A 27980-nucleotide genomic window follows, 5' to 3' on the forward strand; every position below is an offset into this window, starting at 1 on the left:
AGAACCTAAACGTTGGAATGGATGCACAAAATGTGGCACATTCATACAATGGACTCATTCAAATGAAAAAACGTGACAACACAGATGACTCCTACTGATATAAAGCCAAACGAAAAAGCTAGGTACAAACACTGCATACTATCTGATTCTATTTATCACAGGCAATGAACATCTGGCCAACGAGCCATATAAGGCCAGTGAAATCACTTGGTCTGTCCCTGCCAAGGAAACCATAGGCAGGACTCAAAATTCAATAAATCTATAGGAGGTTAATTTTAAAAAATATTTATTTATTTATTTATTTGAAAGTCATAATTACAGAGAGAGAGAGATCTTCCATCTGCTAGTTCACTCCCAAAGTGGCCACAACAATGGCCAGGGCTGGGTTAGGCCAAAACCAAGAGCCAGGAGCTTCTTCCAGGTCTCCCATATGGGTTGCAGGGGCCCAAACACGTGGGCCATCTTCTGCTGCTTCTCCCTGGTCATTAGCAGGATCAGAGGTGGGGAAGCTAGGACTTGAGCCGGTGCCCATGTGGAATGCCAGCATCACCACAATGCTGGCCCCAGGAGGTTAATTTCTGGTCATTTTGTATGGTCTGCAAATAATGTTATAAATATCCAAACAGCCCCTGGCAGTAAAGCAAAACTAAAGAGAACAGTGGATACCCTGCTAGGCAGGAACAGACTTGGAATGTACACTAGAGAACTTTGTGGGAAGGCACAAATGTTCTACACTACCACACTAGAACTCTAACTGCATATGAATTTTATTTAATAAAGAGGAATTTAGGGGCCGGCGCCGCGGCTCACTAGGCTAATCCTCCGCCTTGCGGCGCCAGCATACCAGGTTCTAGTCCCAGTCGGGGTGCCGGATTCTGTCCCAGTTGCCCCTCTTCCAGGCCAGCTCTCTGCTGTGGCCTGGGAGTGCAGTGGAGGATGGCCCAAGTGCTTGGGCCCTGCACCCCATGGGAGACCAGGATAAGTACCTGGCTCCTGCCATCGGATCAGCGCGGTGCGCCGGCGCAGCGCGCCAGCCGCAGCAGCCATTGGAGGGTGAACCAACAGTAAAGGAAGACCTTTCTCTGTCTCTCTCTCTCTCACTGTCCACTCTGCCTGTCAAAAATAAAAATAAATAAATAAAGAGGAATTTAATAAGGGATGAGGGATGGGTGGAGGTATAAATGATAAAAGGGTAGCAGCACATTACTGATTTTTTTAAAGATTTATTTAATTTATTCAAAAGACAGAGTTACAGAGAGAGGTAGAGCCGGGGGGGGGGGGGGGGTTCCACCTGCTGGTTCACTTCCCAAATGACCACAATGGCCAGAGCTGAGCTGATCCAAAGCCAGGAGCCAAGAGCTTCTTCCGGGTCTCCCACGCGGGTGCAGGGACCCAAGGACTTGGGCCATCCTCTGCTGCCTCCCCAGGCCACAGCAGAGAGCTGGATCGGAAGTGCAGCAGCTGGGACTTGAACCGGTGCCATAAGGGATGCCGGCGCTGCAGGCAGGGGCTTTAACCTTCTGCACCACAGTGCCAGTCCCACATTACTGATTTTTAAAGCAAGGTGATGGCAAGGCGGCTCATCACATTATTCTGTTTATTTTGCATATGCTTGCAATTTTCTATACTAAAGTTTCCTTTAAAAAAGGTAAAAAATATGTTTAGATCACAGAGTACTTCTGGGTACGAGAAAAGGGGAACAGGAGACATGAAATAAACAACTGAGATTCCTTTAAAAGGTTAGAAGTCAGAGATCTAGTGATTCTTGCCAATATGCCCCACATTCAAAATGGAATACACTCAAACCTTTATAATACTATGCTTGTAAAATAAAACAAAGAGCTCAAAATTAATGTTTTACTATACAAAGATGAAAAGGCTGTTCCTTATATGCACCTACATACATACAGCAGCAATATACATACATTTTCCCCAATACACTGGAACACAGGGTCATCAAATGCAGGCAAAAACACTATTGATAGAAGGCTGATTTTGGGGCTGGCGCTGTTGCATAGCAGGTAAAGCTGCTGTCTGTAGTGCTGGCACCCCATAAGGGTGCCAGTTTAAGACCCGGCTGCTCCATTTCCGATGCAGCACTCTGCTGTGGCCTGGGAAAGCAGAGGAAGATGGTCTAAGTGCTTGAGTCCCTGCACCCACGTGAGCGACTCCGGCTTTCGATGGACCCAGCTCTGGCCGTTGCAGTCATTTGGGGAGTGAACCATCAGATGGAAAATCTCTCTCTCTCTCTGTCTCTTCCTCTCTTTGTGTAACTCTTTCAAACAAATAAATAAATCTTCAAAAAAAAATTTCTTTTACTGGGAGCTGGCATTGGAGGTTAAGCCTCCACCTGCAACACCGGCATCCCGTATGGGTACTGGTTCAAGTCCCAGCTGCTCTACTTGTGATTCAGCTCCTCACTAATGAGCCTAAGAAAGCAGCAGAAGATGGACCAAGTAGTTGGGCCTCTGTACCCATGTGGGAGATCCAGAAGCAGTTCTGGGCTCCTAACTTACTTAACAGCATGGGAAGTTAATAAAAAGAATGGGAGGGTGGAAAAATCTTCTTATGTTAATGTCTAAAGAGCAAGAATATACATCATTAGTTGAATTCAATTAGCCTAGATACAAACCAATATTTATGAAATAGGTTTCTAGTTGCTTAAAAAATAATGCAAGGGGCTAGTGCTGTGGCATAGTGGGCTAAGCCTCCTCCTGAGGCATCAGTATCTCATATGGGTACCAGCTCAAGTCCCAGCTGCTCCTCTTCCAACCCAGCTCTCTGCTATGGTCTGGTAAAGCAGTGGAAGATGGCCCAAGCATTTTAGCCCCTGTACCCACATGGAAGACCCAGAGGCAGCTCCTGGCCCCTAGCCGTTGCAGCTATTTGGGGAGTGAACCAGCAGATGGAAGATAACTTTTCTCTCTGTCTCTCCCACTCTCTGTAACTCTGCCTCTCAAATAAATAAATAGAAACTTTAAAATAAAAAATGCAAAAGTCAGAACACAAAGGACGCTTTCCTCCTTTTTTGGTCTGGAGGTGTGTTTGCTTTGTTCGTATGAGTGAAGAATAGAGGAGGTTGGGAGTCTTTCTTACTGTCCATAGTAATTTGTCAGGTGAAACAAACTACTGTTCCCTTGAGACTACTTAAAGCTACAGAAGCATGGAGTTTTCAGGGCCAGCGCTGTGGCGCAGTAGGTTAAGCCTCTACTTGCGGTTCCAGCATCCCATATGAGCACTGGTTTGAGTCCTGGCTGCTCCATTTCTGATCCAGCTCCCTGCTAATGGCCTAGGAAAGCAGTGGAAGATGGTCCAAGCACTTGAGCTCCTGTATGCCTGTGGGAGATCTGGAAGAAGCTCCTGGCTCCTGAGTTTGGATCAGCCCAGCTCCAGCCATTGCAGCCATCTGGGAAGTGAATCAGCAGATTGAAGGTCTCTCTCTGTCTTTCCCTCTCTGCCTATAACTCTGCCTCTCAAATAAGTAATTCTTTCAAAAAAAAAAAAAAAGAGGCCGGCGCCACGGCTCAATAGGCTAATCCTCCACCTTGTGGCGCCGGCACACTGGGTTCTAGTCCCAGTTGGGGCGCCGGATTCTGTCACGGTTGCCCGTCTTTCAGGCCAGCTCTCTGCTGTGGCCAGGGAGTGCAGTGGAGGATGGCCCAAGTACTTGGGCCCTGCACCCCATGGGAGACCAGGAGAAGCACCTGGCTCCTGCCGTCGGATCAGCGTGGTGCGCCGGCCGCAGCACACCAGCCACGGTGGCCACTGGAGGGTGAACCAACGGCAAAAGAAGACCTTTCTCTCTGTCTCTCTCTCTCACTGTCCACTCTGCCTGTCCAAAAAAAAAAAAAAAAAAAAAAAGGCATGGAGTTTTCTAGAAGCGTATTCTGTCCAAATTCTTCTACTTCTCAAAGTCCAGACGCTCCCCCAGCTCCCAACAAATAGTTCAGAAAATAAAGCAACATACACAAAATGTTAGGAACATAGTTTTAGTTTCTGGGAGACTTTACTGCCCTAGCAATCTGAAAAACATATCTGATGATGCCTTGTGTGGAAAGATTAGTGAAATTACTAGGAATCAAAGCAAACAGAATTTCACCAACAGCTCAACCTTTATGAACGTAGGGTGGTATTTTTCCTTCTCACATGTCACTGTCAAAACATAAAAAGAAAAAAAGGTGCTGCCAAGCAAGGTTAATGTAGAGTGATAGTTCCTGATTTTCTCAGCTTCAGGTAGCACTGCTTCTAAACCCCCATGACCAAGCAAAGCCTGTCATTTGGGACTGGATTTCTGACATTGATTCTAAAAGTTATCCCTATGATTAACTCAAGAAAGTAAAGCCAAATCAAACTCACAAGACTATATTTCCTCATCAGCAATTTTAAGATCTATAAAGCCCAAATATACTTGAATTATTCATGCTCTTGCTGCATCGTTTGCTATGGGAGCAAAAGAGTAGCACTCAGTTCCATATTTCCAGAGAAGCAGGCAAAAGATCATTGGTAAATACAGTTCTAGGCCCATGTGTCTACGCAAACAAAAACATTCAGCAAGAGATGGTTTTCAAGGAGTTTGCTCTTTTCTTACAGGCGGAAACCCACTCCAACAGACTCTAAGGAGTTGATGCCAATGTATAATTTGGCATTTTATGTCATTCTCTGATTGCTTCTTGCATTTCATTCATTTCAATGAAATTAAGCTTTTTAAAACAGATTTACTTATTTGATAGGAAAAGTGACAGAGAGAGAAAGAGACAGAGAGAGAGAGGTCTTTTCTATATGCTGGTTCACTCCCCAAATGGCCACAATGGCCAAGGCTGAGCCAAGCTGAAGCCGGGAGCCAGGAACTCTCTCAGGGTCTCCCATGTGTGGTAGGGGCCCAAACTCCTGGGCCATCTTCCGCTGCTTTCTCAGGCATATTAGCAGGGAGCTGGATTGGAAGTAGAGCAGCTAAAGCTCAAACCGGTGCTCATAGGGGACACCAGAGACATAGGCAGTGGATTAACCCGCTGCACCACAACAGAAACAGACAGACACAGAGAAAGATCTTCCATCTGCTGGTTTACTCTCCAAATGCCCACAACAGCATGGGATGGGCCAGGCTGAAACAAGCAGTCAGGAACTCCCAAGTGGGTTGTTGCACGTTAGAAGGATGCTGGGATCTGAAGCAGAACCAGACTCTGATACAGGATGTGGGTATCCCAAGCAGCATCTTAAACCCTGCGCCGAACGTCCAGCCCTGGATGCTCTCTGTTATGTATTCAGTAAATATTTGGTGACATGACTTCTACATTCTCCAGTAAACAATACTCAGCACTATATACATTGTGATCATTTTGCAACTACTGACACCTTTCCTATATCTGATCAAATACAAAGATACAGACACCTTACCCAATAAGTAACAAGTTAACAATGTACATTCCCCCAAGTAGAAATGGAGGCACAGCCAAAGTATGAGAAAAACAGAAGCAGTATCAAGAGTGATCTTTCCGGGCAGGCACTGTGGCATAGTAGACTAAGCCTCTGCCTGTGGTGCTAGCAACCCATACGGATCATGTCCCAGCTGCCTCACTTCTGATCCAGCTCTCTGCTATGGCCTGGGAAAGCAGCAGAAGATGGCCCAAGTGCTTGAGCCCCTGCACCTGCGTGGGAGACCTGGAAGAAGCTCCTGGGTCCTGGCTTTGGATTGGCCCCATTCCAGCCATTGTGGCCATTTAGGGAGTAAACCAGCGGATGGAAGACCTCTCTCTCTGTCTCTCCCTCTCTGTCTATAACTTTACCTCTCAAATTAAAAAAAAAAAAAAAAAGAAAGAAAGAAAAAGAAAAGAAGAGAAGTGATCTTTCCCATATCTAACAGGATTCCATCACAAGTTGCAGAGCAGCTCTCACAGGCTTCTTACACGAGGCCAATGCTTTGGACTAAGTTCCTGTAAGAGGCCCCAACAGACCAGGCTAGAAATCAAAATGGACTCACTCACCAAGCTGAAACTAAGCTGCTTATCTGACTCTGAGAAATCATGATTAAAGAGGTAATAGTCAAATATCCCTGCAAACAAGCCAGTTTCAATTGGCTTAATAATAAAATTCCCTTTTTGCCACAATCTTTCAGAAAAAAGAGAAAACCTGAAGTAACCTGATAGAACCAGTGATTCTGATTCTTCTATTGTCTGTCTCCCTCCCTGTCAGTACCTTACAAAAAAAAAAAAAAGTGAAATGACCAATCCTTTTCATTTCTGCTTTCTTCAGCTCTTTTCTGTCTATAAAACCAAGTTCTTGGGGTTGGCTCTGTGGTGTAGTGAATGGAGCCGCCATGTGCAGTGCTGGCATCTCATATGGGCAACGGTTTGAGTCCCTGCTGCTCCACTTCGGATCCAGCTCTCTGCTGTGGCCTGGGAAAGCAGAAGATGGCCCAAGTCCTTGGACCCCTACACCCGCATGGGAGATCCGAAAGAAGGTCCCGGCTCCTGGCTTCAGATGGGCACAGCTCCGGCCATTGTGGCCAACTGGGGAGTGAACCAGCAGATGGAAGATCTTGATCTCTCTCTCTCTCTCTCTCTGCCTCTCCTCTCTGTGTAACTCTGACTTTCAAATATATAAATAAATCTCAAAAAAAAAAAAAAAGTTCTTCTGCTTAACTCATCAGGACACTGACTGGATTTTGTGGAATGAAGTATTACCAGTCAAGATCTTAAGCTCAGTCGTCAAAACTGTGTCCTTTGACAGAGGAAAATAGAGAGATTTCCTGGGATTTGTGGGAAGCATGTAACGTCAGAAGAGAAAAGGTATCTGGCAAGCAGAGATGGCCTGCAAATTTTAGCATGGGCCCAGAGAGATATCTTGACTACCAAGTAAAGGCAAAAATTAGCTTACCTTCTTGGCAGGAGCCCTCTGTCAAAAACAGTGACAAGGCCGGCGCCGCGGCTCACTAGGCTAATCCTCCGCCTAGCGGCGCCGGCACACCGGGTTCTAGTCCCGGTCGGGGCGCCGGATTCTGTCCCGGTTGCCCCTCTTCCAGGCCAGCCCTCTGCTGTGGCCGGGGAGTGCAGTGGAGGATGGCCCAAGTGCTTGGGCCCTGCACCCCATGGGAGACCAGGAAAAGCACCTGGCTCCTGGCTCCTGCCATCGGATCAGCGCGGTGCGCCGGCCGCAGCGCGCCGGCCGCGGCGGCCATTGGAGGGTGAACCAACGGCAAAGGAAGACCTTTGTCTCTGTCTCTCTCTCTCACTGTCCACTCTGCCTGTCCCAAAAAAAAAAAAAAAAAAAAAAAAAAAAAAAAAAAAAAACACAGTGACAAAAGAATTCTGCTACTGAGAAATTTTACTCAACTAAAAAAAGCAGCACACATCATTTTAAAATTTTTCCTTGCTAATTATTTTACCCAGAAGGCAAAAGAAATGAGTAGGGCTTTAACTGTGAGCCTAACTCGAACAAGAAATCGATCAGAAAAGTAGTGGGGCATCAAAGAAAGCAAGGAAGCCATAAGGGCAGGAAGGGGAGCAGGGGGCGTGGCCAGAAGTGGCTGCTCAGTTCAGAGAACAGATTTCAAACAGGGGAAGAGACAGGAGCCAAGTCCCTGTTCTGAGATGCTAAAAGGGAAGGCTACAGGACTGAGGTTCTGACAATCCCAAATGAGCTCAGACATGGCAGGCACCGTGGCTCACTAGGCTAATCCTCTGCCTGCGGCGCCGGCAGCCCGGGTTCTAGTCCTGGTTGGGGCGCTGGATTCTGTCCTGGTTGCTCCTCTTCCAGTTCAGCTCTCTGCTGTGGCCCGGGAAGGTAGTGGAGGATGGCCCAAGTGCTTGGGCCCTGCACCCACATGGGAGGACCAGGAGGAAGCAACTGGCTCCTGGCTTCGGATCAGTGCAGCGCTGGCTGTAGCAGCCATTTGAGGGGGTGAACCAACGGAAAAAGGAAGACCTTTCTGTCTTGCTCTCTCACCGTCTAACTTTGCCTATCCAAAAAAAAAAAAAAAAAAAAAAAAAAGAGCTCAGACAGAAGAAAGTTATCTAAACAGAAAGGTCACCGATCAACTCAGAATTAGATCAACATGCACAATACATATAAAAAAGGGAAACAATTTGTTATGGCACCAGTGTATGTAAGAAGGGCTGAAGCCCAGAATATACTAAGACTTGCGAAAAAGTTAACAAAGGCACAGGGCCATGTGTGATGCAAATGGTACATGACTAACTACAGAGCTAACATCCAGTTCCTGCGTTTCTTCTAACTTTTCTGTCAAGAAAAATCATCTTGGCAGAACAAAAAGAACAATTAAGAAATGTAGATCAATGACCAATATACATTCAGGAGACGATCAACCTCTGCCTCTTATTCCAGCTGAATGAAAATGTCCTGGATGAATTCTCTTTGGGGAGAATTAAAGCACCCGGGCTGGCGCCGTGGCTCACTAGGCTAATCCTCCGCCTGCGGCACCACACTCCGGATTCTAGTCCCATTTGGGGTGCCGGATTCTGTCCTGGTTGCTCCTCTTCCAGTCCAGCTCTCTGCTGTGGCTCAGGAAGGCAGTGGAGGATGGCCCAAGTGCTTGGGCCCTGCACCCACATGGGAGACCAGGAGGGAGCACCTGGCTCCTGGCTTCGGATTGGCGCAGCACTGGCTGTAGCGGCCATTTAGGGGGTGAACCAAGGGAAGGAAGACCTTTCTCTCTGTCTCTCTCTCTCACTGTCTAACTCTGCCTGTCAAAAAAAAAAAAAAAAAAAAAGGCATCTTCGGATGTGCACCTGCAGCACTTTGTCAACACAAACTTCATGATTCTAGGAATGACATTATCACATGAACTTTGTCTGTAATACTAATTTTCAAAAGGATGTTAGAATATGTTCTTCATACCTTACACCAAGAATGTTCTCACATAAAGTCCAGGCAAAACTGTAAAACTGGAAATTAAAACAATATTTTCTAGGAGCCAGCACTGCAGCACAGCCAGTTCCCATAGAGCCTGGCAACTGTAGTCCCAGCTGCCACCCATGTGTGAGACCCAGATGGAGTTCCAGGTTCCTGGCTTTGGCCTAGCACAGTCTAGCCCCAATCGTTCTGGCCATCAGGAAGTGAATCAGTGGATGTAAGATCTCTGTCTTGCCCTCTCTGTCACTCTGCCTTTCAAGTAAATAAAACAAATCTTAGAAAGGGGAGGGGGTGCTGGCATTATGACATAGCAGATAAAGCTGTTGCCTGCAGTACTGGTATCCCACACAGGCACCAGTTCTAGTCCCGGCTGCTCCACTTCCAATCCAGCTCTCTGCTATGGCCTGGGAAAGCAGCAGAAGATGGCCCAAGTCCTTGGGTCCCTGCACCCACCTGGGAGACCCGGAAGAAGCTCCTGGCTCCTGGGTTCGGATCGGCACAGCTCCGGCCATTGCAGCCAATTGCAGAGTGAACCATCAGATGGAATACCTCGCTCGCTCTCTCTCTCTCTCTCTCTCTCTCTCTCTTTCTGCCTCTCCTCCGCTCTCTGTGTAACTCTTTCAAATAAATAAATAAATCTTTAAAATAAAAAAGCCAAGTCTTTCAATTATAGTGTTATTAGTATTATTCAGCTATTTAAGAACAAGGATATTATCTACTTAAATAGATAATCAAGCAAACACACAAACTGCCACAGATGGCATATACAGATGGTACTCAGAGAAAATTACTGAGGCCAACACTGTGGTGCAGCAAGTTAAAGTCACGGCCTGCACCACCAGCATCCCATATGGGCACTGGTTCAAACCCTGGCTGCTCCACTTCTGATCTGGCTTCCTGCTGGTATGGCTGGGAAAGCAGCGGAGAATGGCCCAGGTGCTTGGGCCCCTGCACCCATGTCGGGGACCCGGAGGGAGCTCTAGTTCCTGGCTTTAGCCTGACCCAGCCCCAGCATGTTGCAGCCATTTGGGGAATGAACCAGCGGAAGAAAGGACCCCTGTTTCTCTCTTTCTCTCTCTCTCTCTCTCTCTCTCTCTCTCTCTTTCTGTAACTCTTTCAAATAAATCTTTAAAAAAAGAAAATTACTTTGCCTCCAACTCATCCTTTTTGGGCCCTCTCATTTGTAAGCTCAGATAACTCTGCATTGCAAAGAAAAAAAAATAAGCTGCTAAATCTATTATCCAACATATTTGCACTCAATGCTATCTTTTGGGGAGGTATTTTTGAATTTTTTAATTTATTTGAAAGTCAGACAAAGAGATCACACTCTGTTCACTCCCTAAATGCCCACAAAGTCAGGAACCTGGAGCCCAATCCAGGTCTTCCACATGGGTGGCATGAACCCAGCGACCTGAGCCATCACTGCTGTTCTCCCAAGGTCTGCAAGCAGGAAGCTGCAACGGAGAGCAGAGCCGGGACTCAAACCCAGACACCCCAACTTGATGCGTGGGCATCCCAAGCAGCAGCTTCACCGCAGTGCCATGTACCCACACGTACTGACGGCCAGCTTAAAAACTATAACCCAGGTCCTGATTAAGACAGAAAACAGTTGTAACAAAATATATATACTGTTCAAGTCATCTTCTGCTATACTACTTGTCTACTGCATCACTGAATTCAAAGTGTGGAAAGCATATAACTGTTAGCGGCTCTCGGTAGTGGCTGAACATTAGAATCACCCAGGGAGCTATTAAAAATCCCTTCCAGGCCATATCCCACGTCAATTAATTCAGAATGAGGGGGAGGGGCTGCTGAGCTAATTACTTGGCGCTGTGTGTTAATAACACAAGGTAATGAGTTTGAACTCTATGTCATCTTTTTCATACCAAGATCTGACTTTAAGGAGGTCCCTAGTGAGTCACCCTGAGACATCACTACAACAGGCAAGGAGTTTGTTCAGGTCTATGCACATCCATCACCTAGACTGGGGTGAAAATACTCAACTTGACCTTGGATTTTCACAACTTTTTTTAAAATCTTTTAGTGTGGCCTACTAAAACTTAGTTCAAACACCTACTTCTGGGTCTCTCTGAAGTGGCAGGGATAGAGGAATGAACAAGTGAAAGATAAAACCCCTTTCCTTAATTTCTATCTGTACAGCAATGAATCAGGCTAAAGTATTCTGCAAACATCTATTATTTTCTGCCTTTCTGGTTTATTGTTTTTACAGTGTTATTAATACCCAAGGAAGCATAAATGAATTATTTTAAAATATATATGTATACTAATAAAAATGATGTAACTCAAAAGGGCCCCAGACATTTCTAGTAGATGTTTATACGACTATGCCCTCAACAGCTAAGCTTCCTCCCCTCCAGGCTGAAACCTGGAACACAGATTACCAAGTGGGACACCAGCACCAGGTAAGCAGTAAAGCAGGCAACACCACGTCTGGACTGCATGCTACCCTGACAGAGCCCCTGGGCCATCTGATGGCCTTTCGCTGGGAATACGGCCTCTGGAACTCTTTTTCAGATCTCAAAACTGGGCATAATGTTCTTGAAGCACTCTAAGAAGTAAGTCATTTTTATCTCTTCAGCAGTTTAAATCAGTTACAAGATACCAGATGTACATGCAATGTATACATCTCAAAGTTCATGAAAAAATAAACTCGATTTCTCTTTTTTCTCCACGAGCCTTCAGGTTTCCCAAAAGAGATCACACTTGTGCTCTGCTGAACTATGCGCCAATGGCCACTTATTTACTTCTATAAGTAATGGGCTTTTATTTTTATCTAGCTTAGAAAGTCACTAAAAACTTGATTTTACAAGCGTCTGCTAGCTTTACTTATCTGGCAAGATATAAAGCATCCGACTAGTGTCAGAAACAAATTTACTTCCAGAGAACTTGTAAGATAAGCTTAATCAAAGAAATCGGAGTTAAAAAAAAAAAAAAAAAAGCGCCACCTGAATTAGCAAAACCCGACCTCAGGAGACTTGCCAGGGCTGGGCCTGTTTCCTCAGTTTTTTTCCATACACTACAGGATTAGCCCTTACCAGCCCACAGATCTCATTAAAACACTGCTAATTGAAAACATCACCTGTGGCATCATTAGTATTGGGCTCTTTCATCAAATTTTTGAAATCACTGACTATTCACATTCAGAAGAAAAAAATGGCAACTTGCAGCACATTCATGAGCTATATATTCCAGGGAATCCGACAATTCTGATAAAGACAGTAGAACTCTCATTTCAGTATTAAAAAATCTGTATCCAGGTAAGGGTGTTTGGCACAGCAGTGAAGTCATCACTTGCAATGCCTGCTTCTCATATTGGAGTGCCTGAGCTGGAATCCTGGCTTTGCTTCCAATTCCAGCTTCCTGATAACATGCACCTGGGAGGCAGCAGGTGATGGCCCAAGAAGCTGGGTCCCTGCCATACACATGGGAGACCTTGGCCGGCACCGCGTCTCACTTGGCTAATCTTCTGCCTGCAGCGGCGGCACCCTGTAGCGGCCATTTGGGGGGTGAACCAACGGAAAAAGGAAAACCTTTCTCTCTGTCTCACTCTCTCACCCTCTAACTCTGACTGTCAAAAAAAAAAAAAAAAAAAAAAAAAAAGCACATGGGAGACCTAGATTGAGTTCTGAGCTCCTGACTTCAGCCTGGCCCAGACCCAGGTGTTGCAGACATTTGGGGAGTGAACCAGAGAATGAAAGATCTCTCTCTCTCTCTCTCTGCCTTTCAAATAAAATAAAAATAAATAAAAAATTTTAAAATATTCAAGGGCATAGCGGGTTAAGGCACCACCTGCAGCACCAGCATCCCATATGTCTCCTGTTTGAGTCTGGCCTGCTCCAGATCAATCCAGCCCTCTGCTATGGCCTGGGAAAGCAGCAGAGGATGGCCCAAGTGCTTGGGCCCTGTACCCACGTGGGAGACCCGGAAGAAGCTCCTGGTTCCTGGCTTTGCAGCCATTTGGGAAGAGAATCAGCAGATGGAAGACCTTTCTCTCTCTTTGCCTCTACCTCTCCCTTTCTGTATCTCTGCCTTTCAAATAAAGAAATCAATTCTTTTAAAGATGTCCCCCAGCTCATGGGTTTGGACGTATTTTTCCCATGCAGTCAGGCTTCCTCATCACGACCAAGCATCCATCACCTCTGCAGCCCCTGCAATTGACTGTCGCTCAGCCCACCCTTCCCTCTCACACCTGCCATCAAGCAGGATCAGCTCTTCCCTGCACTCAATGCCAGGCAGGCAGTTTCCTGCTTTTAAGGCTTTTAACTACAGAGGACTTCTGAGAGAGTCCTGTAAGAACAAGAGTGCTAGTCCTGCGAGATGATGAACAGGCTTCAGCTGCCCCTTCCCACGTGTGCTCATGGTCGGTAGCAGAGCTCCGGAGGATTTCTCCCTCAGACCAAATCTTTTTGTTTGGTTTTGAAGATTTCTAATGTACTTTATTTCTTCAACAATGCTGTATTTTAATGGGTATGGTGCTTTTACTTGGCATCAGTTAGGAGCTGGTTTTGAAACAATTCAATATTACACACCAGCTGGGACGATTACTGACCTCGCCATTCCTTTGGGGTGACTCCGCCAACAGGGGACAGGTTCCATTCTGTTCCAATATGAGTGCTGCATATGTCCATACAGCAATACAGAATGCAGCTCCACCAGCTAATACAACATGAACATATCTGCCATGAAAATCGAGTGTACATTTCTGGTGACTGCCTTGCCACTGTTTCCTGACTGCTTCGAGCTTGGAGGTGACTCAGCGCATTTCCGACAAAGGAAACATGGTGAAGCCGTGAAGCTGAAGATAGAACTGCAGCAACTGTAGCTACTATTTTGTTGAAAGTTCGCTCCAAATACCTTGCACAAAGAAATGGCCTCTAAGTTAGTTCCTAGAGATGTCCCCTACAGACCTAATGATGCAACCAAAACAGAACTGTTATTTGCCTCATTTTTCCAGATAGAGATAGTCAATTTGCATTTCTAAGGATATGCAGAGCAGAAGGTACCCGGTTCACTGGCTGCAACAGCCAGCATTGGGCCATGCCAAACCCAGGAGCCAGGAACTCTACCTGTCTCCTACATGTGTGGCAGGAACCCACGCACTTGGACCATCTTCAGTTGTTTTCCCGGGCACATTAGCAGGAGGATGGATCACAGGCAGAGCAATCAGGACCCAAGATGGGATGCCAGCATCAGAAGCAGCAGTCTAACCCACTGCACCACAATTCTGGCCCCAATAACTAACTTTTTTATCATTAGAAATATAAATACATAATATGTATATGTAAATCTTCCAATTTGCTGCCAGAGTAACCTTTTTAAAATGTATATCTAATGTCACTTCTCTGTTTACAAGGCTTCAGTGGCTTCCCAATGCAATCATAACAAAGTGCTAGCTCCACAAGATCCCAAAGCCCTTCAAAACTGGGCCCATGTAGAAGAGGGTATTTAGCCTAGTGATTAAGACACCTGTGTCCCAAATCAAATGCCTACATTTAATTCTGTCAGGTAGATGATATCTTGGGTCCCTGTCATCCACATGGGAGACCCAGATGGAGCTCTTGGCTCCTAGCTTTGGCCTGGCCCAGCCCAGGCTCTTGCCAGCATTTGAAGAGTAAACCAGCAGATGAAAGTTATCTCCCTCTCTGTCACTCTACCTTTCAAATCAGTTAATCAATCAATCAAAAGAAAGGTATTGAGAAGCAACGCGGAGGTTGGAGTGAGAGTGACCCGAACGCGTGGCCAGCACCATGAGCCTCCTCATCAAGCCCAAGAGCGAGATGACCCCCGAGGAGCTGCAGAAGCGGGAGGAGAAGGAGTTCAACACAGCCCGCTCTCCGTGCTCACGCAGTCGGTCAAGAACAACACCCGGGTGCTCATCAACTGTCGCAACAACAAGAAGCTGCTGGGCCGCGTGAAGGCCTTCGACAGGCACTGCAACATGGTGCTGGAGAACGTGAAGGAGATGTGGACCGAGGTCCCCAAGAGCGGCAAGGGCAAGGAGAAGTCCAAGCCGGTCAACAAGGACCACTACATCTCCAAGATGTTCCTGTGCGGGGACTCATCGTGGTGCTACGCAACCCGCTCATCGCCGGCAAGTAGGGCCGGCCCCGCCCCGCTCCCATGTCAATAAAGCCCGTGTGTGTTTTCTAAACAAAACCAAAAAAAAAAAAAAAAAAAAAAAAAGGAAGGAAGGAAGGAAGGAATTACCCTCTAACACTATGTATGGCTATTTATGCAGTTCATACTAATGCGATGATATCAACCAATTTATTTCTGTGAAAGAACTTGAAAAGGACTCAAAACCACAATGGCTGGGACTGGTCCAAGAGTAAGCCAGGCACCTGAAATTCCATCTGGATCCTCCATGTGAGTGGCAGGGGCCCAAGCATTTACTTTCCCAGACGCATTAGCAGGCAGCTGGATCGGAAGTGGAGCAGCCGGGACTCTGATATGACCTAATGAGCCACAAGGTCAGCCCCATGTTGAATGTTTTTAAAGGGTATTACACTTTGTCAAATGCTGTATCTGCATCAATTAAGATGACTGATTTCTTCCTTCATTCTCTTAACGCAGTACCTCACCTTGATCAGTTTTTAATTTCATCGCATTTTTAAAAATTTATCCAACAGGAGGGAAAATAGAGAGCTTGTGAGACATGGTGCACACACTCCCACCAACTCATTTACTCCCCAAATGCCTAGGAGCCAGGAATTCCACGCAGATCTCCCATATGGGTGACAGGAACCCAATCTCTGGAGCCATCACCATGGCCTCCTGTGTCTGCATTAGTAGAAAGCTGGAGCTGGAGCTGTGTATACAATCTAGGTATCCTAATGTGGCATGCAGATGACGTAACTAGTGCCTTAACAATTAGGCCAAACACCCACTGCTACTACGTTTGTATTTGAAAGGCATACTATCAGAAAAACAGCTGCAAATGCACTGGTTCACTCCCTAAAACCTGCAACGGCTGAGGCTGGGCCAGGGGTCAAAGAAGGAAACCAAGTGGGATTTATTCTTGCATTACAAGGGTGGTTCAACAAATGAAAATTGATAAACGTAAGGGACATTTAGTCTAGTGGTTAAAAAGCCCGTACTGGGTCAGCGCCACAGCTCACTTGGCTAATCCTCCACCTGCAGCACCAGCACCCCGAGTTCTAGTCCCGGTTGCTCCTTTTCCAGTCCAGCTCTCTGCTGTGGCCCAGGAAGGCAATAAAGGACGGCCCAAGTGCTTGGGCCCTGCACCTGCATGGGAGACCAGGAGGAAGCACCTGGCTTCTGGCTTCTGGCTTCAGATCGGCACAGTGCGCCGGCCGTAGAGGCCATTTTGGGGGTGAACCAATGGAAGGAAGACCTTTCTCTCTGTCTCTCTCTCTCTCACTGTCTAACTCTGCCTGTCAAAAAAAATAATAAAAATTAAAAAAAAGAAGAAAGAAAAAAGAAAAAGCCCGTACTGGAGCACCTGGCTTTGATTCCTGGCTCCAACTCTTGCCTCCAGCTTCTGCCAATGCAGATCCTGGGAGGCAGCAGTACCGGCTCACTTAATAGGACTCCTGCCACACACACGAGAGACCTGCATGGTATTCTGGCTCCCTTCTCTGACCCTGGCCCAACCTCAGCTGTAATATGTTTATAGAGCTTTAGCACCAAAGCTTTGATTTGCTATGCTAACCTCAAGGAAACAGTTAAGGATGTTCCTGCTTCTTCAATTTTTTGGAAACGTTTGAAAACAACCAGTGTTAGTTCTTTAGATGCTGGTAGAATTCACCATTGAAGCATTCAGATCCAGAGATTTCTCAGAAAAACAAAAATGTTTTAAATATTTACTCATTTATTTGAAAGGCAGAGAGAAAAGCAGGAGGCAAGTAGACAAAGAGAGATATCCTCCATCTGCTGGTTCACTTCCTAAATGGACACAAGAGCCAGGGCTTGGCCAGACCAAAACCAGGAGTCAGGAATTCCATCCTGGTCGCCCATATGAGTAGCAGGGGCTCAGGTATTGTGCAGTTTTCCCAATATATAATAATGCTGCCTTTCCAGGCTCATTAGCAGGAAGGGATCAGAAACAGAGCAGTGGAGACTTGAACAGTCACTCCAATGGCAAGTGTGGCAAGCAGCAACTTAACCCAACAACACTGGCCCTAGGAACCTTTTGTTTAATGATGAAATCTCCTTACTAGTTATAGGCCTTTTTTAAATTTTCTTCTTTTTCCTAATTCTTCATAGACTTTTTTTTTAAAGATTTATTTATTTATTTATTTGAAAGTCAGAGTTACATAGAGAGAGGAGACAGAGAGAGAGGTCTTCCATCTGCTGGTTCACTCCCCAGATGGCCGCAACAGCTGGAGCTGTGCTGATCCAAAGCCAGGGGCCAGGAGCTTCTTCTGAGTTTCCTACGCCGGTGCAGGGGCCCAAGGACTCGGGCCATCTTCTACTGCTTTCCCAGGCCATAGCAGAGAGCTGAATTGGAAGTGGGGCAGCCAGGACTTGAACCAATGCCCATACGGGATGCCGGCACTGCAGGCAGGGGGCTTTACCAACTACACCACAGTGCTGGCCATATGTAGATTTTCTATTTCTAGGTTTTGTGTTTCTAGGAATTTTTCTACTTCATCCAGGCTACCCAACTGGTTGTTGTGCAATTCATTACAACACTCTGTTCTAATCATTTTTTTTCCATACAACTAGTAGTAATAATTCCAACAATAATTCCAATAATTTACATCTTAGTATTTTAATAATTTGAATCTTTTTTCTTAGTCCATCTAGCTAAAGGTCTGTCAGTCTTGATCTTTTTGAAGAACTTTTGGTTTCACTGTAAATTTCTTTTTATAAATTAAAAATTTATTTTATTTATTTGCAAGGCAGTTACAGAGAGAGAGGGAAAGACTGAGAGAGGTATCTTCCATCTGCCAGTTCACTTCCCAAATGGCCATGATGGTTGGGGCTGGGCCAGGCTGAAGCCAGGAGACCAGAACGCCATGTAGGTCTTCCATGTGTGGGGCAAGGGTCCAAAGCACTGCTTTCCCAGGCGTTATCAGCAAGCAGCTGGGTCTGAAGTGAAGCAGCCGGAATTCGAATTGATGCTCACAAGGGATGCCAGTGCCCCAGGCAGCGGCCTCACTGCTGCACGACTTCACTGGCCCCATCTCTGTTCTCACCTTTGCTATTTCTCTGCTTCTGCTGGCTTTGTGCTCAGTTTGATTCTCTCTGGTTCTTTAAGTTGTAAAGTTGTTGATGTGAGATCTTTCTTGTTCCTTAATGTAAGCACTTACCAGTGTAAATTTCCCTGAGCACTGCTCTCTCTGTGTCCCGTAAGTTTTGATATGTTGTGGTTTTGTTTTCATTTGTCTCTCAGGACTTCCCCTCAATCCACTGTTCATTTAAACAGGTATTGTTTAATTTCCACAAATTCCCAAATTTCCCATCTTCCTTCTGTTACTGATTTCCTGTGGTGTTCACAGAACATACTCTGTATGCTGTCTATCATTTAAAATCTAATGACGGGGCCAGCGCTGTGGTGTAGCACAGGTAAAGCTACCGCCTTCAGTGCCAGCATCCCAAATGGGCTCCCAGTTCTAGTCCCGGCTGTTCCACTTCCAATCCAGCTCTCTGCTATGTCCTAGAAAAGCAGTAGAAGATGGCCCAAGTCCTTGGGCCCCTGCACCAGTGTGTGAGACCCCGAAGCTCCTGGCTTCTGGCTTCAGATCGGTGCAGCTCTGGCCATTGCAGCCAACTGGGCAGTGAACCAGCAGATGGAAGACCTCTCTCTTTGCCTCTCTTTCTCTATGTAACTCTTTCAAATAAATAAATCAATCTTTAAAAAATAAAATGGATTGAGACTTGATTTGTAACCTAGCATATGGTCTAGCCTAGAAAATGTCCCATGTTGGGGCCAGTGCTGTGACATCATGGGTGAAGCTGTCGCCTGCAGTGCCGGCATCCCATTTGGGCGCTGGACTGAGTCCCAGCTGCTCCACTTCCGATCCAGCTCTCTGCTATGGCGTGGGACAGCAGTAGAAGATGGCCCAAGTCCTTGGGCCCCAGCACCCACACGGGAGACCTGGAAGAAACTCCTGGCTCCTGGCTTCAGATTGGCACAGCTGAGGCCATTGCGTCCAATTGGGGAGTGAACCAGCGGATAGAATCTCTCTCACTCCCTGCCTCTCCTTCTCTCTCTCTGTAACTCTGACTTTCAAATAGATAAATAAATCTTTTAAAAAAAAGTCCCATGTACACTTAAGAAGAATGTGTATTCTGTTATTGTTGGCCACAATGTTCTCTATGTCTGATTAGTTGCTTTATTGTTTTATTCTAGCCTTGTTTCCTTATTTGTGTCTTGTTGTTTTATCTATTATTGAGAATGGAATACTGATACAACTAATGACTTTTTTTTTTAAGAGGAAAACAGAGAAAAAACAACAACAACAACACTTCAATTTGCTGGCTCACTCCCCACAATGCCCATGACTGGGTCAGGCCAGAGCCAGGAACTGGGAACTCAATCCAGGTCTCCTACATGGTGGCAGGAACTCAACCAGTTTAGCCACCTCCTGCTGCTTCACAGGGTGTGCATGAGCAGGAAACTGGAGACAGGATGCACACCTGGGTTGATCTGGGAAGTCAAATGCTTTCCCTTCAACTATTGTAGAATTCTTTCTTATTTCAGTTCTGTCAATTTGTGCTTCATATACTATGATGGTCTGTTATTAGATGCGTAAATGTTTACAACTATTATATGTTTTTGCTGTATTGAACCTTTTACTTATGTCCTTCTTTGTTGCTTATAATCTTTTCAAATGTAAAGTCTACCTTGTTGGATATGAGTATAGACAACTCTCATTTTCTTCTGGTTACCATTTGCACTGAATATCTTTTGCCATATTTTCAGTTTCAGCCTATTTGTATTTTGGATTTTTTGTGGGTGGCATAAAGTTGGACTTCAAAAAATTCCAAATTTCAAAAAAATTTTGGGGACCAGTGTTGTGGCACAGTGAGTAAAGGCATGCTTGTAATGCCAGCATCCCATCAGAGTTCGAGACCCAGCTACTCTGCTTCCGATACAGCGCCCTGCTAATGTGCCAGGGAAGGCAGTGAAAAACGGCCCAAGTGCTTGGGCCTCTGCCACTCATGTGGGAATTTCAGTATAGAATTCCTGGCTCCTGGCTCCAGCCTGGCCCAGCCCTGGCTGTGGCAGCCATCTGGGGAGTGAACCAGCAGATGGACAATCTCTGTCTCTATCACTCTGCCTTTCAAATAAATTAATAAATAAATCTTTAAAGAAAAAACTCCATTTTGTCAATCTCTGCTTTTTGTTTGGAGAGGATAAACCATTTACATATGAAGTGATTACTAGGAAGAGACTTCTATCATTTTGCTATTTGTTTTCTTATTTGGGCCTTATAATTTCCATCGCTCATTCCTACGTTACTGTTTTCTTGTGTATCTTTATTAATTCTATAGTCAAACATTTAAATTCTTCTCTCATTTCCTTTTGTGTATGCATTTTTAAGAAAAAGCACTTGTTAAGGAGCTGGCATTGTGGCACAACAGGTTAAACTACTGCTCCTATTGCCAGCATCCCATATCAGAGTACCAGTTCAAGTTCCAGCTACTCAGCTTATGATTCAGCTTCCTGCTTGTGGGCATGGGAAGGCAGCAAGAACTGCCCAAGAGCTTAGGCTCCTGCCACCCATGTGGAGACCAGGATGGAGTTCTTGGTTCCTGGCTTCAGCCTGGCCCAGACCTGGCTGCTGTTACCAGCTGGGGAGTGAACCAGCAGATGCAAGATCTTTCATCTCTCCTACTTTGTCACTTTCCCTTTCAAATAAATATATTTTAATTATTTATTTTATTTATTTGAAAAGCAGAGACAGAGAAAGAGATCTCCCATTCACTGATTCACTCTTTCAAATGCCCACAACAGCCAGGGCTAGAAGGCCCAAAGCCAGGAGCCTGGAACTAAATCCAGGTGTGTCACCTGAGTGGAAGGGACACAAATACTTGAGCCACTATCCGCTGCCTTTTAGCAGCAAGCTGGATCAAGAGGAGACCTGGGACTTGAACCCAGATATTCCCATATCCGATGCTGGCATCCTAGGAAGCGGCCTCACTGCTGTGCCTAACACCCACCCTTCATGTATACTCTAGCTATGTTCTTCATGGTATCAGGGGATCACAGCTGTATCATAAATTCATAATACTAATGTGAATATACACCAGGTTCACTTCAGTAACATACACAAACTCTGCTCCTTTAACAGCTCTGGCCTCACTTCTTTCAGTTGTTGATGGTATAAAATTACATCTTTATACACTGTGCCCAAAATCATAAACTAATGATATTTAATTCATTTATCTCTTAAATTATGTGGAAAATGAAATGTACAGTCACAAGCCAACTATGATCATTCTGCTTCTTAGATTAATAATTGTTTTTATTTCAATGTTAGTCTCAAATCATGCACAAAACAAAAAGGGAAGTTAAACACCATCACTACCACAATACTTACCTGTGTACTTACTTTACTGAGATTTTTAATTCTTCATACAACTTGTTTGGTTGTGGTTTTTTTTTTTTGTTTTTGTTTTTTTGTTTTTTTGTTTTTTGTTTTTGACAGAGTGGACAGTGAGAGAGAGACAGAGAGAAAGGTCTTCCTTTGCCGTTGGTTCACCCTCCAATGGCCGCCACGGCCGGCGCCCTGCGGCCTGCGCACCGCGCTGATCCGATGGCAGGAGCCAGGTACTTATCCTGGTCTCCCATGGGGTGCAGGGCCCAAGCACTTGGGCCATCCTCCACTGCACTCCCGTGCCACAGCAGAGAGCTGGCCTGGAAGAGGGGCAACCAGGACAGAATCCGGTGCCCCGACCGGGACTAGAACCTGGTGTGCCAGCGCTGCTAGGCGGAGGATTAGCCTGTTGAGCTGCGGCGCTGGCCCATACAACTTTTTTTTTTTTAAGATTTATTTTTATCTACTTGAAAGAATTACAGAGAGGTAGACAGATCTTTCATCTGCTGGTTTACTCCCCAAATGGCCACAATGGCGGGAGCTGAGCCGATCCGAAGCCAGGATCCAAGAGCTTCTTCCGGGTCTCCCACATGGGTGCAGGGACTCAAGGACTTGGGCCATATTCTACTCCTTTCTCAGTCCTTTCCCAGGCCATAGCAGAAAGCTGGATCAGAAGTAGAGCAGTCAGGACTAAAACCAGCGCCCACATGGGATGCCGGCACTTCAGGCCAGGGCTTTAACCTCTGCGCCACAACGCCAGTCCTGTTCATACAACTTTTTTTTTTGTTGTTGACAGGCAGAGTGGACAGTGAGAGAGAGAGAGACAGAGACAGAGAGAAAGGTCTTCCTTTTCCGTTGGTTCACCCTCCAATGGCCGCTGCGGCCAGCACACCGCGCTGATCTGAAGCCAGGAGCCAGGTGCTTCTCCTGGTCTCCCATGCGAGTGCAGGGCCCAAGTACTTGGGCCATCCTCCACTGCACTCCCGTGCCACAGCAGAGAGCTGGACTGGAAGAGGAGCAACCGGGACAGAATCCGGAACCCTGACCAGGACTAGAACCCGGGGTGCCAGCGCCGCAGGCGGAAGATTAGCCTAGTGAGCTGCAGAGCCAGCCTCATACAACTTTAAGTTACTGCCTAGTATCCTTTCATTTCAATCTGTAGGACTCCCTTTGAGAATTCCTACAGGACAGGTAACAAACTCCCTCAGTTTTTGTTTATTTGAGAACATAATAATTTCCCCCTCACTTTTTTTTTTTTTTGACAGGCAGAGTTAGTGAGAGAGAGAGGCAGAGAGAAAGGTCTTCCTTTTTCCGTTGGTTCACCCCCCAAGTGGCTGCTATGGCTGGCACACTGTGCCGATCCGAAGCCAGGAGCCAGGTGCTTCCTCCTGGTCTCCCATGCAGGTGCAGGGCTCAAGCACTTGGGCCATCCTCCACTGCACTCCCGGGCCACAGCAGAGAGCTAGACTGGAAGAGGAGCAACCGGGACAGAACCGGCACCCCAACCAGGATTAGAACCAGGAGTGCCAGCGCCACAGGCGGAGGATTAGCCAATGAGCCGGAGCACCGGCCATATGAATGCACTGCCTCCTGGCTTCCAAAGTTTCTAAGAAATCTGCTGGGGCCAGCGCTGTGGCATAGCGCATAAAGCTGCCTTGGATGCCTACAGTGCCAGCATCCCATATGGGCAGCAGTTTGAGTCCCAGCTGCTCCACTTCTGATCCAGCTCTCCGCTGTGACCTGGGAAAGCAGTAGAAGATGGCCCAAGGCCTTGGGCACCTGCACTGGCATGGGAGACCCAGAAGAAGCTCCTGGATCCTGGCTTCAGATCGGCAGAGCTCCAACCATTGTAGCCTTTTTGGGGAGTGAACCAACAGATGGAAGACCACTCTCTCTCTCTCCCTCTGCCTCTCTGTAACTCTGACTTTCAAATAAATAAATAAATCTTTTAAAAAAAAGTATTTTAAAGTCTTTAGTATAACCATTATAAGTTCTTTTTCAGGAACAGTGTTGGTTTTTCACTTTGAATGAGTCATATATTCCTGCTTCTTTTCATGCCTTGTAATTACTTTGTTGAAAATTGGGTATTTTATCCAACAACACAGAACCTCCAGAAATTATGTTCTCTCCCTTCCCCCAGGCTTGTGATTTCGTTTCGTACTGCTGTCGGCATCTCTGTGCAGAGGATCAGCCGGAAGTATAAATCTGTCATCTTCTTGGGTCTTTTCTGAGCTTGCACCTTCCCCTGAGTGCACAACAGCTTCCTAATTCCCTGCATATACTGATTTGCCTTTGATTGCACTACTCTTCCACTTCTGGCTCGCAAAAGGGAAAGTAAAGAAAAATGAAGGGAGGAAAATGTGAAGTACCAATCCTTTAAATTTCTCCACCATTGCTTCAAGTGGAACAGAGGATCTTGCAATGAAAGCAGAAGATAGAGCAACACTGGCCTCTGCCTCTTCTGATCACTCACGTGATCAAAAGCAGAAATTATAACCAGAGCACAAACCCCTCATATTTGGAAGACTGCGCCCTTCCTGACCACTCTGGGCCCCACACGCTTTGTGCAAGCTGCTCCGAGGACATGTGCACAGCTGCTGTGAGTCCATGATGAACAGCTGCTACTGGGCTCAACGCTGAAATTAACCACAAGTTACAATCTAACCCTGGATGTAAATTGAAATTAATTCCTCTGGCACTTGCAAGACTTCAGTAAGCTCCAAAGAGTCCTAGCAAACAGATTCCGCCAGTGCTATTTTCTATATGGGGAACAGATTTCTGGTGCTTCCTACTTCAATGTCTTCCCAGAATATTCTCCGAGATATTCTTTTACAGAATAAAACATACAGGCACTTACAAAGGCTTCTATGTAGAAAATAGGATGGAGTGTGTGTGTGTGTGTGTGTGTGTGTGTGTGTGAAAGAAAGAGAGAGAGAGAGATTGGAAGTAGAGCTAGGCTCATTAAAATGGCTGTTGAAAATTTGGGACAGAGTCAGAGCAGATGACAGAGCAGTAAACTCTGGGAACATGTTCCTCCATCAAAATGACTACTGAGATGGCAAGAACTGCTTAAAGCAAATGCTTTAGAACTCTGGGTCCAATCAAACACTTGCAGCATCCAAAGGAATGCTTGATAAGAAAAAGACTGGTACATTTTAGTGAATTTCAGCATGTGGTACAGCATCTAACATTCTTCAGCTCCTGTTTAACTGAAATTTTAAAATATGGAACACTTCACGAACTGGTATGCCTTCCTTGCACAGGGGCTATGCTAATCTCTATATGGTTGCAGTTTCAGTGTATGTGCTGAAGTGAGCACTAAACATCTCTGAAAACACCCATGGGTGAAAGAGGGAATCACTAGGGAAATGAGAAAGTACTTTGAAACAAATAGAAGTGAAAACACAAATGCCAAAGCATATTGCATTGAGGGCAATGCTAAGAGGGAAACTTGGGCTTTAAAAGCCTGCATCAAAAACAGAAGGAAGGGAGCCAGAATCATGGGGTAGCAGGTAAAGCCACCTTATGCATCACTGACATTTCACAAGAACACCAGTGTGTGTTCCAGTTGCTCTACTTCCAATCCAGTTCCTGGCTAGTGGCCTGGTAAAAGCAGCAAAAGATGGCCCAAGAGTTTGAGCTCCTGCTACCCATGTGGGAGACCTGGATGAAGTTCCTGGCTTCATCTTTGGCCCGGCACAGCCCTGTGCATTGCGGCCATGTGGGAGGTGAACCAGCGGACAGATGATCTCTTCCGGTCTCTCCCGCTCTGTAACTATTTCAAATGAATAAATAATTTTTAAAAAGGGGAGGGGGGAGCCCTCAGGATCATAATCTAACTTCATACATTAAGGAGATAGAAAAAGAAGCACAAATTAGACCCAAAGTCAAAAGAAGGAAGAAAATGGGGCCGGCGCTGTGGCGTAGCAGATTAAGCTGCTGCTTGAGACGCCAGCATCCCATATAGGCACCATTTGAGTCCCAGATGACCTGAGTCCTTGGGCTCCTGTTCCCATGTGCGAGACCCAGATGAAGCCCTAGCTCCTGGCTCCTGGCTTTGGCCTCTCCCAGCTCCAGCCATTGCAACCATTTGGGGAGTGAAACAGCAGATGGAAGATCTCTCTCTCCCTCTCTCTTAACTCTGCCTTTCAAATAAACCTTAAAGGTGGGGGGGAGGGTAATAAATAATAGAAATAAATGAAATACAGATTGTTTTTAAAAGTAAGGAAATGGGACCAATGCTGTGGCATAGCGGGTTAAGCCTCAACCTGCTATGCCTGCACCTGTTTAAGTCCTGGCAGCTCCGATTCCAATCCAGCTCCTGCTAATGGCCTGGGAAAGCAGTGGAGGATGGCCCAAGTGCTTGGGCACCTGTACCCACATGAGAGACTTGGAAGAAGCTCCTGGCTCTTGGCTTCAGATAGACCCAGCTCCGGTCATTGCAGTCAATTGGGGAGTGAACTAGCAGAAGGAAGATTTCTCTCTGTCTCTCCTTCTTTCTATAACTCTGCCTTCAAATAAATAAATAAAGTGAATCCTCTATATATATAAATTCAAAAAATGTAATTTTAAAAAGATAAAGAGAATTAACAAAACCAAAATTCAGTTGTTTAAAAAGATCAACAAAATTGACAAATTCTTAGCAAGACTGATTTGGAAAAAGAGAAGACACAAATCAATAAAACCAGAAATGAAATGGGGGCTATTACTTTGATCTTACAAAAAAAAAAAAAAAGAGAGAATAAGAGAATACTGTGAACTGTACACCAGCATATTAGATAATTTATGGAACAAATTTCTAGAAACATACAAAGAACCAAAACTGAGTCAAGAAGAAATAAAGTCTCAACAACTTCTAACAATACTTCTAATCAATAATAAAATATCTCCCAACCAAGAAAATTTGGGACCAAATGGGCACATGTGTGGAGTCTACCAGTCAAAAAATTAACACTAAACCAACTCAAAGTCCTTCAAAATATAGCAAAGAAAACTGCCTAATATTAATGAGGTCCACATTACCCTGACATCAAAGTTAATAAGATTATCACAAAGAAACTACAAACTAATATCCCTAAAAACAATGTTATTGTTTTATTAACAAACTAATAAACAAAAATCTTCAACAAAATTCTAGCAACAGAATTCAACAGAACATTAAAAAGATTATACACTAAGACCAAATGACATTTGTTCCATGAACGCAAGGGCAGTGCAACACAAAGAGATCAATCAAATGTATAAATCACATATTATCTGTATAGACACAGAAAAGATATTTGACAAAATTCAGTATTTTTTCCACAATAAAAACATCCAGCAAAACCTTTAAGACCTTATGCAAAGTGAATGAGTCAGTCACAAAAGGACAAATATATGATTCCACATAAATGAAGTTCCTAGAGTAGTCAAATTCAGAGACAGAAAGTAGAGTGGTGGATACCAGGGTGTGGGGGTAGAGGATATGGGAGGTTAGTGTTTAATGAGAACAACACTTCAGATTGGGATGATGAAAAGTTCTAGAGATAGATCATGTGATAGCCACACAACAATGTTAATAATGTCACTGAACTACATACATAATAAATATGGTTACCATGGCAAATTTTTATGTTCTGTATATTTTACCACAATAAACATACACACAAATATTCAATGAACCAGGTATAGAACAAAACTCCCTTAATATTAAAGGGACATTTATTAAAAACTCATAGTTCAATAGTGAAAGGCAAAAAGCCTTCCCCTTAAGATCATGAATGAGGGCTGGTGCTGTGGCATAGTGGCCTACGCTTCTGCCTGCACCACCGGAATCCCGTATGGGTACCGGTGCTAGTCCCTGCTGCTCCTCTTCTGAGCCAGCTCTCTGCTATGGCCTGGGAAGGCAGTGGAGGATGGCCCAAGTGCTTGGGCCCCTGCACTTGCGTGGGAGACCTGGATAAAGCTCCTGGCTCTTGGCTTTGGATCATCTCAACTCCGGCCATTGCAGACATTTGGGGAGTAGTGAACCAGCGGATGGAGGACCTCTCTCTGTATCTCTCCCTCTGTCTGTAACTCTGCCTCTCAAATAAACAAAATTTAAAAAAAAAAAATCTGGGCTGGCTCTGTGGCGTAGCAGGTAAGGCCGCCGCCTGCGGTGCCAGCATCCCATATGGGCGCCGGTTCAATACCCAGCTACTCCACTTCGAGTCCAGCTCTGGGAAAGCAGAAGTATGCTCCTCTGCTGTGGCCCAGGAAGGCAGTGGAGGATGGCCCAAGTGCTTGGGCCCCTGTACCCATATGGGAGACCAGGGAGAAGCTCCTGGCTCCTGGCTTCAGATCGGCACAGCTCCGGCTGTTGTGGCCATCTGGGGAGTGAACCAGCGAATGGAAGACCTCTCTCTCTCTCTGACTCTCCTCTCTCTGTGTAACTGTGACTTTCAAGTAAAATAAATCTTTAAAAAAAATCATGAATGAAACAAAAATAGTTACTTTCTTTTTTTAAGATTTACTTATTTATTTGAAAGCAGAGTTAACACAGAGAGAGAGATCTATCCATTGGTTCACTCCTCAAATGGCAGCAATGACTGTGGCTGGGCCAAT

General features: G+C 45.5%; 1 protein-coding gene and 3 pseudogenes across 4 annotated transcripts in view; 1 reads left to right on the forward strand and 3 right to left on the reverse strand.

Moving 5' to 3' along the window:
- The window catches only part of TFCP2 (transcription factor CP2), a 68448-nt gene that overhangs the window by 32375 nt on the left and 8093 nt on the right, over window positions 1–27980 (reverse strand). The window contains exon 1 of one of the 4 annotated variants that reach the window (XM_070052246.1): window positions 1926–2066. The exons of the other annotated variants lie outside the window; for them this stretch is intronic. Within the exon in view, the coding sequence (XP_069908347.1) occupies window positions 1926–1957 (32 nt within the window). The 5' untranslated portion in view covers window positions 1958–2066. Of the gene's footprint in view, window positions 1–1925; window positions 2067–27980 lie in introns of those variants that run through there. 4 annotated transcript variants of the gene reach the window in all.
- LOC127491096 (cytochrome c oxidase subunit 7B, mitochondrial pseudogene) lies at window positions 13292–13998 on the reverse strand (annotated as a pseudogene).
- LOC100347224 (small nuclear ribonucleoprotein Sm D2 pseudogene) lies at window positions 14600–14988 on the forward strand (annotated as a pseudogene).
- LOC127491195 (U6 spliceosomal RNA) lies at window positions 24617–24717 on the reverse strand (annotated as a pseudogene).

This window comes from Oryctolagus cuniculus, chromosome 11 (genome assembly GCF_964237555.1).
Source record: "Oryctolagus cuniculus chromosome 11, mOryCun1.1, whole genome shotgun sequence".
Taxonomy (NCBI): domain Eukaryota; kingdom Metazoa; phylum Chordata; class Mammalia; order Lagomorpha; family Leporidae; genus Oryctolagus; species Oryctolagus cuniculus.